The sequence below is a fragment of the Diabrotica virgifera genome, chromosome 5, assembly GCF_917563875.1.
Source record: "Diabrotica virgifera virgifera chromosome 5, PGI_DIABVI_V3a".
NCBI lineage: Eukaryota > Metazoa > Arthropoda > Insecta > Coleoptera > Chrysomelidae > Diabrotica > Diabrotica virgifera.
In genome coordinates, this window is record NC_065447.1 from 42,295,558 (window position 1) to 42,307,768 (window position 12,211).

The following is a 12,211-nucleotide window of genomic DNA, read 5'->3' on the forward strand; positions in this document are numbered from 1 at the left end:
ATAATATTTCAACCCTTAAAAACCTCCCTTAATACCAATACAATTTTTATAATTAGATAATTTAATAGATCTATACAGAAAAAAAATAGAATTAAAGAATTACAAAAACATTTATTTGCACAAACTTACGAATTTACAAATATGTACAAATACAAATACAAATAGTGTTTTAGTCATCTTCCAGTATGTATACTAACCGGTTCTGTGGTATTATACATACATTGAAAATGATCCATAAGCGGACTATTCGAATTTTTCGAAAAAAAATTCGTTTTATAAATATAGCACCTTCATTTTTGGCGATAAAAAGTTTTTTCAAAAATGATTTGTTGGATTTTTAAGGAGCTATAAGACTGTGTAAACTAAATTCCGTAAGATCCCTTAGTTTTTTAATTGGGGTGAGTGTAAAGGGCTCGAATAAGTGGGTGTTTGCTGGTAAATAGAGGTTTTAAACAGCTACATCTCGCTAACTATTCTCTTTAATGAAAATCTGTGTACAAGGAAATTTTACATATTAAAAAAGCTATAATTTAGTAGTCTATCATTTTTTTTGTATCTCCAGTATTTTCAGAGATAATTTGAAGTAAATGGTCAAAAACACAAAATTGCAAAAAATCAATTTTTCTTTAAACACCAATTTTTCTAAAATTTGGTCTTTTAAATAGGTCAAACGTCTTGGGTGTATTGATAATATAAATATAAAAAGGATTATAGAAAGGTGAAGTCCAATTTTTAATTAGGAGGGTAGTTAAGGGTAGTTTTCACTGATTTTTTCGTAGAGAAAAGCAGTTACCGACATTTTTTTTTAAATCATAAGTCGCTCAATTTTCATGCTAAAAACTTTTTATTATTATTTTTTGAAAGGAATAATTGTGTACTTGAAAAAATATTATTTAAGCTTTCCTCGAAAAATGCAAAGTTTTCCCGTTATTTGGCTTTGAATATTTCAAATTATGCATTTGACGAAAAAAGGTAACTTTTAACGTGCCGTATCTCGGTTTGTATTGGTCTTAAAGATATTATAGAAAAAGAACTTGGTTTACGTTACTAAAAGATACAATTTTAATATCTACAGTTTTTTTGATAAAATGCATATTTTTCGAGGTATTCTCAAACAACCCTCTAAAAAAGTCGATTTTTTCGTCACAAATCTGTTACTTTCAAGCGCGAATAAGTCACAAAATATTAGTTTCACGAAGAAAATGTAAAAAAAATTTTTTTCTTAGAATTACTTTTGACATTGATTTACATGGTTAACATTAAAAAAAATTCCCACCCACGATATGGGGTGGCAACCACCCTCAAGGTTTTAGCGTACAGCTGTATGATATAGAAAATGATCCTTGTACTATGCCCTACCTTCTATGAAAATTTCAAATAAATCCATGCTGGACGAAAAAATTGCGAGCCAAAATGCTTCATTTCCTCGACTATAAGCATACAGCTTTGAAATGAAAGAATAAAAAACATTATTTTGTACATTTATTTTCTTTGTTAACTACTAACGTGGATGTTTCAGAACGCAGACACTAACATGCGGTATGTCATACCGTTGCCTATTCTCGTTTGTTTTCAATATGAATTTGTCTTATATTATTATATTTGTTTCTTACATCAACTACGGAATGATTCTTCACACTGCAGTAGAATAAAATACTGCTCAAAATAAAATAAACTTTGGGGGAAAGGCAGTTTTTGTTTTTATTTGATTCAGAGTTGGACCACCATCTACAGATAGCTATTTCTGCCTCTCAGGCGTCATCGGTGGAGCTATGCAGTCACAACTCTGAATCAAACATCAACAAGCCTGCCTTATTTAAGGGAAATTACCGCGAATGCAATAATTCCACCTTTGAGACGCAAATTAGCGATATTTTTCGTAAAACGAGGGAAACGAAAAGTCTTCACCTTTACTCAGATTTTTGAGTACTCGAACTCGAAACTGTCTTGTCTCTAAACTTATCATAGAAAAAGTTATAAAGTATACCTACTTAGTAAATAAATTAGCTTCAATAAATAATTATCTAATAAAAATAATGTATTTATTAAAGTGTCCTTTAACCTTTTCTACAATCACATATACTATGATTTAAAAAATAGATTTTTGGAAAAAAATTATTTTTTCAAGAATTGTTTAAACAAATTCGACTGTTTATTAATTAATAAATTTATAAGCAAATTGCATATTTGTAATGTACGTAAAAATTACATACAAATTAAAAAAAGATCAAAATTCGTTGAATTGATCCGGAGATAGAGAAAAATGTATTACAGTAAAACCTCGATACAACGGACTAATTGGGGGGACCGAATGTCCGTTAAAGCCGAAAGTCCGTTATATAAAAATAGGTTTAAAATCAATCTATTTTTTTTTGAAAATATCGTCTGCTGTATTTATACAGTATACAAATCTGTAATTAAACAAGGAATCTGTTTGCTACTTTTTTACTTTTCTACTTCATCTATAAACTTTCTGAAATATGCTCGTTTGGTTGCCAAAATTATCCTCTGATCCCTGGGTTGAATAAACGATCTATTTTTTTGGCAAAAACATAGAACTTGCCATCTTCTAAATGTCGAATATTTTCAATGGGATAAGCAGGAGCGCTGTCTAAAATCAATAAAAATTTCACCTCTTTCGGCTGTATTTCCCGTTTCTTCTCTTGAAATTTTCTCACTGCACGTGCAGGTACAAATATCTGTGATGAACCATGCCTTATTAGAGCTATAATATGAAAGGGGCAGATAATGCATTATATCTCATGATGACAGCTCTAGGTTTACGAGATTTGCCAACAATTATAGCAGTCAATCCAAGCGATCTATCGGCGTTAGCACAAAGAAGTGCCGAGAACCTGTCCTTGCTAATTTTTCTTCTACATAGAATTCGATTTTCAATTTTTTTACATTTGATCGGATTTTTTGTCCGTTATATCCGAAATCCGTTAAATAGAGGTCCGTTCTATCGAGGTTTTACTGTAGTTTGAAATTGCCTTTTCGGTATTTTAACTCAGTGGATTTGTAGGTTCCCCCTAGTAACCGTTTGGACTACATTTTTGAAAATTCGTAGATGGTGCTGTAAAGCTACAATGTTTGTGCAAATTTTTTAACAAAAAATACAAATCTCATTCTTTTAAATGGCATCAATGACATTTTTTAATTATTATAAACAAATTAGCTGCGAATTAAAAAAAAAACTTATGGCTAACTTTGTCCCAAATGAACTTAGGCTAAATTTTTTATTTGAAAATTTGTGTTAATATACTAGCTTTTCGAATCTATGAAAATATTTTTTCTACGGAGAATATTTTTAAAGTTATTGTAAATGTTTATAAACAATAAAATTTCAAAAATTTGGCATTAGAATTTTTGACTATATTTATTAATTATTTTTATCTTTTTTTAATACATTTCGATACTATCCTGTCTTATGTTTGATATTGTCTTTAGGGGAGTGCATATAGATTTTCACTTCGGAAAAAATCAAACAAGATAGAACTTTTTGTAGTTTCATTAAGAAATGTTTAATAACCAACATATCAAAAAGTTCTACTCGAGAAGTGGATGATTAATTTTTTATTAAACAAATGAGCTGCGAAAATGATGTTTTTTTAAATAACTCCGAAAATATAAATTTTTTTGAAAAAAACTGAGTCGGCCTTTGCAAAATTCAGAAAATTTTACAAAAAAAACTTATATAAAGATTTTTCTAAAATTAAATATGTAGCTTCTATAATTTTTTATTTATAACGCTAAAGTCACCCTTCTCACATACTTTGGCGCACTGTAAACTAGCGTACGGCGAAGTGCACGGTTGAGTTATTTTAATGTAATTCTTTAACTAATCGATCAAATGAAATCTTACAAATTGAACATGAAAGAAGAATCATTAAGCTATCTTAGGGTTATAATAAAAATAAACAAAATGTATGGGCATAAGTACCGTGTGGGCTGAAAATGAGACTTACATGAATCTTGTTTAAAAATGATTTAAAAATGTGTAACTAATACAATTTTTCTTATAAAACTCTCAATTTTGCACAACTTACCTTTCAATTATCTTACTAAACGATGTTTCATTCAAAAAAATCTCAAAAATTTAGTTCAAATGATACGACGTCTCAAAAAATGTAATTTTTGAAAATTTCATAGGTTTACAGAATTAACACCATTTTAAGACGGTATTACTCAAGTTTGAACAGGTCTATCACAGTTTTATAGGTGTTTTTTTAAAGCTTAGGATGTAATCTTTAAAATGCACTAATTATTTTACTTTAGAAATGAAATACACTATTTCTTTTTGAGAAAACTAAGAAAGATAACAAAAAAGTAATACAAAAACCGAAAATTACCAGCTGAAAAAATGTTTAAGTATACAAAGTGACCAAATCATTTTTCTGTAAAACTTATCTAAAATACATAATAAGCTTCAACAATAATAAATGTTCAACAAAAAAAATTTTTTTTAGCTCTTATACAGTATGTCTGCGTATCTTGGAACCTATTGATAACTTTTTTATTATCAGTCTTACGAAAAAAAGTTATTCTTTATAAAACACTCTGCATCATATATAATCTAAGGTTCAACCATCAAATATAAAATTTTATTAATTTTATACGTGGTACGTTAAAAAATATGAATTTCACTCAAGAGTAAAGTACCTTTATAATTCACAAAATCGAAAATTGTTATTAAGAAAAGTTGTTTGGAATTAAAAAATATGTTTCAGTGTTCAACTACATCCTTCTAATTAAAATATTGTGAATAATAAAGGCACTTAACTCTTAAGAAAAATTCATATTTTTTACATACCTCGTATTAAACTAAAAAAGTTTGATATCTGATGGTTGTATCTTAGATTTTAGACCAGGTAGAGCATTTTCTGAAGAATAACTTTTTTTCGTAAAATTGATAATAAAATAGTTACAATAATTGTAATAAAATGATGATGGGTACTCGTAATTTGAGAAAAAATTGAAATTTTTTTTTTCGATTAGAATGATGTAATTGTATATTAAAATATAGTTTTTAATTTCAAACAACTTTTCTTAATACCATTTTTTGATATTCTGGAATATAAAGGTACTACTTTACTCTTTAAAGAAATTCATATTTTTGACATAACTCGTATATAATTGATAAAATTTAATATCTGATGGTTGAGTTTTAGATTTTTGACTATCCAGAGTATTTTATAAAGAATAACTTTTTTCCATAAAATTGATAATAAAAAAGTTTTCGATGTGGTTCTTAGCTACGCAAACATACTGTATAAGAGCTTCTGTATAAGAATTTTCAAATTGTAACGCTATATTCGATTCAGCATAACCAAAAACAAAATAGATACATATTTTGATTAAAGTAAAATGATGAATTAAACGATATTTTTAAAATTATTTATATAAAACAATTGTTATTGTTTAAACAAGTAATAAACAATTAGCGGCCAAATCTACGAGTAGAACTTTTGACTTTAACATGTATACAGGGTGTAACAAAAATACAGGTCATAAATTAAATCACACATTCTGGGACCAAAAATAGTTCGAATGAACCTAACTTACCTTAGTACAAATATGCATATAGAAAAAGTTATAGCCCTTTGAAGTTACAAAATGAAAATCGATTTTTTCGAATATATCGAAAACTATTAGAGATTTTTTATTGAAAATGGACATGTGGCATTGTTATGGCAGAAGTATCTTAGCAAGAAATTATAGTGCAATTTATGCTCCCCATAAAAATTTTATGGGGTTTTGTTCCCTTAATTCCCCCCAAACTTTTCTGTACGTTCCAATTAAATTATTATTGTGATACCATTAGTTAAATTCAATATTTTTAAAACTTTTTTGGCTCTTAGTATTTTTTCGATAAGGCAGTTTTTATCGAGTTGCGGCTTCTTTTTTAATATGTTTACATTAAAATTTTATGGGGGTTTTGTTCCTTTAAACCCCCCAAATGTTTGTGTACGCTCCAATTAAACTATTACTGCGATACCATTAGTTAAACAAAATGTTTTTAAAACTTTTATGCCTCTTTGTATTTTTTCCAGAAGGCAACTTTTATCGAGATATGGCTTCTTTTTTAATACGGTTCAAAATATACCTAAAAATGTAAATCATACATAAATTTTCATATTATTACCAAGTCTCCATAATCGTACTTAACCATAATATACAAGTATGTGGTGGATTTGACAAATATTCAAAATATCTCGATAAAACCTGACTTTTCGAAAAAGTACTAAGAGCCAAAAAAGTTTTAAAAATATTGTGTTTAAGTAATGGTACTACAATAATATTTTAATTGGAACGTACACAAAAGTTTGGGGGGGGGGGGGGGGGTTTAAATGAACTAAACCCCCATAAAATTTTTATAGGGTGTCCAAAGTTCACTATAATTTTTTCTTAAGATGCTACTGTCATAAGAATGCCATATGTCCATTTTAAATAAAAAATCTTTAATCGTTTTGGATATATTGGAAAAAATCGATTTTCATTTTGTAATTTCAAAGGGTTGTAACTTTTTTTATCTGCAAATTTGTACTAAGGTAAGTTAGGTTCAATCAAACTATTTTTGGTCCCAGAATATGTGATTAAATTTATGACCTGTATTTTCGTTACACCCTGTATAAACTAACAAAAAAAGTTTTAGAAAAATATAATCTTGTTTGAATTATTCCGAAACAATGCATATTTTCGTTCTAATTGCACTCCCCTACTTATGTTATTGCAAAATAAAGGTTTCTGGGATAAACAAATAAATTCTTAGTGTTTGTTAAGTACCAAAATATCCAACTTTGTGTGAAACCCTAAAATTCTAACTTAAATTCAGTAAAAGTTATTAACAAATATAGACTTTCACTTATTTTGCACTTTGCGAAGCAATAAATTGACTTTTAACATTCAAAAATCGGTATTTTGAAGCTTTTTCAATGTTCTAAAAAATTAAATTTTGTAATTTTATGTCAACTATTTAGCTTTTAATTGAGTGCAAAAAATCGACAAAATCGTGTTTTTTGCACAAAATTGTTAATAATTAAGAAACGGACGCGAACTCTAGGCAGGAAACAGGTAGGTTTTCTTCCTATAGGTCTACAATAACTAAAAAAATTGTCAGCTACCTGAATATTTGAGTGTCCTGAGAAAATCCTTATTTCTCTGTACTATAGATATACTTACCTCAAACGTGTCTTTGTTATTTTGTATAAATGTTGGATCCACATTTACAGAAAATTTGCTAGCTTTAGTATCAAGTAACCTTAAAATTAAATCCTTAACTGCTTGTGTTTGGACTGCTGCACTAGCTTTTGGTTTAATGTGTCCCAATGTGGCCTCAAACTCTAAAATGAAAATGAGAGCATCCGATAAATAATAACAATGATTATTACAAATATTTTCATAAAATATTTTCTTCATATCTAAAAGAATCTAGTTATGTCATTAAAAAAGACAAAAAAAATAGTAAAGGTTATTCAGGCGGTCTAAACCCACTAAACAGTTTTGTTCAAAATTATCTCAGCTACATTTCTTATTTGAAATATTTTTTCTACATCGTACATATTCTTGGTAAATCGATGTTTTCCTTCCTCTACCAGTTCTCACGCCCCAATAATTGGAATGTTAAGCAGGGTTTAGACGCTGCGATAAATCCGAGCAATTTATCGTAACCATCGAGTTGTTTGAATATATCGTCGTGTGTAAACGATAATAAACAAATCGATAAAAAGTAGCGATTTATTTTTACGATCAATTGCTCAAATTTATCGCAGCGCCTAAACCAGTTTTTAGAGGGAAGCCCGATTGCATTTTTTTGGGGTCACAAAGTTGAAATTCACAGCAAAATTAAGCATGTTCTTCTCGTTTTTGGAGAACAAATCTCTGACGGCCGGACTACATGGAAAGCTTGTAATGAATGTCAAAAAGAAAAGGGATGGTCTCGAGAAGCTTATCTTATAACACAGAGAGATGTACAAGATATGTGAAACAATTTGATATTAATGCCAAAACAAAATATTGGGTACTGTAGATTTTAGCAGCCGATGTTTTGTAATGGTACATTGTTTTCACGATTTATAGAGAGTAGCTTAGAATTATTTCTAAATTGATCACTATCAATCCCATCTAAACAATACACCACTATAAACAAATAAATATTACAAGTATAATATACCTTCTGGCAGATTTGTTTTATTCTTTGTCATTACATTTAATATTGATAACGACTAATGTGCAATACATAATATTATTTGTTCTGATTCATTGACCTAATATTTTATTTATTTTTAAACGATAAATTATGTTTCATTGCAAAAGTTATTTACACAAAACTAATCTTATATTAATGGCCAATGATTATAATTTATACGAAAGTATATTAACATTTTGTATAAATTGTTGTTAGTTTTTAAATTTTACGCTTTGAGAACGTTATTTGAGAAATAGCCATTTCTCAAATAACTATTTTCTAAATGAATTAAATTTTTTCTTAAAACTAACACTTTTCACGTTTATTTCATTATCCTAACTTGCCGTCTTATTTATAGTAACAACACCATTTTTTAATGGACAATCTAGATACCTTGTTATTGTTCTACCCTATTTAAAAATTTTTTCAAGCCCTCCACTTTTCCAATCTTTGCTCTAATCTGTTTCAGTATTTGCTATTAACACAATATTACCAGCATAAATTAAGTACCAGGGAATTTTACCCTATAGTGTCCCTGTATCATTACACACTCGCCGAAGACTCAGAGGAGGATTTAAATATTTGCTGCCCCTGGGCTATCCACAATTTGCCGCCCTCCCCCTGTAATTTTTTACTTTTTTATCAAATTTTGCCGCCTCCTGAATTCTGCCGCCCTGGGCTATAGTCAATTCAGCCCATGTGTAAAAACCCAGCCCTGCGGAGACTTCGTTTTTATTGAGCGTCTATTATAAAGCTTCTCCAGGAACTCAATCATATGCATTATCAAGATTAATGAATTATTTTCGTATGCTTCTATTTCTTTATACATTCTTTAGTGTATATGTATCAATTATAATTACAGAAATAATCAATTCTAATAATATATTAACTACAGTAACACTCTTAGTTCGTTTGGTCTTCCATTAGCTTTATATTATCCTCTCTTCGATTGTCCCACATGTGCTTTAAAAGCACCTATTGTATAACATTATTCGCCGTGTGCAAGTACTTGGAGGGGATACGAGAAACAATCGTGCGCGAATAGCGGAGAAATCTTGCAACTTTCTTAAATAATTCATTGTCAATTGAAATTGTCAATCAAATTGTCATTTCATATCTACTGTCAATGAAGAAGAAAAATTATATGTTGCTCCACAATATTGATATGATATGCAATTATTATATAAAAGTAAATTTAATTAATTGTATTTTGCTTGTAGTGGTGCATTTTAATAATTAATTTTATTTACTACCTACCTACAATTGTTTACCTTTTTTTTTCTTTTTTGGCTTGGACTATGGTCATTCAGCCAGTCTCAATCAAAAGTAAATGTATTGAAGATATTGCCAATTAGTGAAACTTTGTTATTATAATATTATTATAATTTTTTACTTCTTATTTACCTACTCATTACAGCTAACGTACATACTATGTTAAAAAATATAAATATATTATACTACTTAATGTTTATCAAGAACACATAGTGTATACATTTTACAAATAAAAATATGAATATTAATATTAAAATAAATTCATTCTTTTTTGTATTTTATTTTAGTTTTTTTTGTTTTGTTTTTTGTTATGTTTTTTTTGTCACTACGATAGGATGTCAACCCGGTTCAACCCCGTTATGTTATTACCTTTTAATAACATAACCTTAATATTACTTTTTCTTCTTATAATTTTTTTTGGGCTATGGCCTTGACAATTGTCCAGTAATCAGGACCAATATGATTGGCCAATACAGTCAAACCCGCTTATTATAATACCTCTTAAATTTAAAGGAATATCACGGTTTAAGGAATAGAAATTTGAGGTCCCGAATTGCTTCTACTAGCGACCAATGATCGGTTATTAGAATATCCCGGTTATAGGAATACTTTTGATTAGCACGAAGGCTATTCCAATAAGCGGGTTCGACTGAATAATTAAAAGTGCGAAAAATGTTGCTGAGCTATGAAACTAGGTGTCGCTTCCTGAACTTGCACGGTCCCAATAATAATGAAATATATTTATATACCCTAATACTGATTTTATAAAACTTTTCTTTATTCTCGTACACTCTTACACTTAGTGCTTTCGATCTTTTTTCCTTTCCACTTCGTCCTTTTAATGCAAGCTATTTAAATTTGAATGAATAAGATTTTAAGACCGTACAAAGAAACAACTGAAAAAGACATAAAAAATACACTAAAACAAAGAAGAGACTGCATACGAAAATTGAACCTGGTACCGTGGATAAGAACATCAGTAAGAAAACAAAAAGAAGACTATATGAATGAATAATGGACTATAATGGATGGATATATAACTAAACTATAATGGACTACAAAAATATAAGAGATTAACCTAGTACGGACATGTCAGAAGAGCAGACCAAAATCGTTGAATAAAAATAGAATAACCGAGTGCAGCCCTATAGGGGGAAGGAAGAGAGGCAGACTCCGAAGATCTTTCAGAGATGAAGTGGATAAAGCAATGGAAAGAAGAAATCTGCAGGAAATGGACTGGCAAAACAGAAAGAACTGGAGATAACTGTTGAGTGAAGAAATACAGTGAAAACTATAGAAATCCTCAGTATAAATATCCTGATTTTTCTAACCTGTTATTCTGCTAACCCTGCTTTTATTTATTTTATTAATTTATTACCACGGATGCACAACAGATAAGTAGAGGAGTGAGACAGGGCTGAGTACTTTTAACATTACATTCTATTTAATATATACTCCGAAGAGTTATTTACACAAGCACATGAAAACTGTACAGAAGGGATCAAGATAAATAGTGAAAATATAAATAACCTTCTTTATGTTGACACAATCATTATCACTGAAAGTGAGAAAGACCTGCAGACTCTACTAAAGACAATTTGTGATACTGGGGAGGAGTTTGGTTTAACAATAAACACAAAGAAAACAAAAACCATGGTCATAAATAAGAACAGCAAAGTCATTACAAGGATCCAGATGATAATGAAGATATTGAACAAGTGAACAAAATGAAATACTTAGGAGTCTGGATTACGGAAGATCTAAATCCGAAATCAGAAATTCGATCCAGAATAGAGCAATCAAGAGCGCAGACTGTTTGAAGATGAGGAAATTTCTGAGTAATCAAAGACTCAATCTGCAAATTCGACAGTGGAGGCAAAATCCACTCTATTCTTAATAACTGGACTGTTAATGTTGACTTAATGAGAAAGCTGGAAGCTTTTGAGATGTGGCTTTTTAGGAGACTTTTAAAAATACCCTGTATCGATCATATTACGAACGAAAGGGTGTTGCACCGAATGGAAAGAGACAGAGAACTTTTGACCACCATTAAAAGGTGAAAGACCCCATATTTAGGGTACATACTTAGAAATTATAAGTATGAGTTGTTGCAGCTGATTATGAAGGGCGAAATTGAAGGAAAAAGGAGTCCTGGTAGACAACAAATATTCTGGCTGAAGAACATTCGCAACTGGACCGGGTTAAAACACACACAGACGCTTCTAAGAAAAGCAGAAGATAGAGACAAATTTGCAATGGTTATTGCCAACCTATAGATTTTATCAATTCGTTGTAAGTTAGTTACATTTTTTTATATATTAAATCTTTATATTCTAATGACTTACTGTTGGATTCCACATTACTTGTAATATAAACTAGAATAGCACAGAAATAGATTATCTTCATCTCATCAATTATTTATTTATTTTCACTATTATTATTTCACCGAAAAGGTCTTACGGCTGAACCGTTAATTCAATTAGATTTAGTACAGCTTCATAAAATCTAATTGAACCTTGACACTGGGCTCGTTATGATAAACTAATAACATTTTACAGGTTCGGCTTGGCTATTCCAATAATTTATTTATTACATGTATTTATTGCATTACATTTCTGTATAATCCTTTTAAAATCATTTTTCAGTGAAGTATTGGTAAGTTTACCAATGAAGCCTGTTTAAAATAAAGTTATTGTTCCATCCGGATTTTTCAGCCTGAGTCTGGAACATATCTTCTAAAAAATATTGCAA

At 29.4% G+C, this 12,211-nt stretch overlaps 1 protein-coding gene across 2 annotated transcripts in view; it reads right to left on the reverse strand.

Moving 5' to 3' along the window:
* The window catches only part of LOC126885712 (alpha-N-acetylglucosaminidase), a 78,276-nt gene extending 66,295 nt beyond the window's left edge, over positions 1 to 11,981 (reverse strand). For both annotated transcript variants that reach the window (XM_050652438.1, XM_050652439.1), the window contains exons 1-2: positions 11,806 to 11,981; positions 7,183 to 7,343 (exon numbers count right to left, since the gene is read on the reverse strand). In XM_050652438.1, coding sequence (XP_050508395.1) covers positions 7,183 to 7,343; positions 11,806 to 11,866 — 222 coding nt within the window. In that variant the 5' untranslated portion in view covers positions 11,867 to 11,981. The remainder of the gene's footprint in view (positions 1 to 7,182; positions 7,344 to 11,805) is intronic.
* Between the last annotated feature and the right edge of the window lie 230 nt (positions 11,982 to 12,211).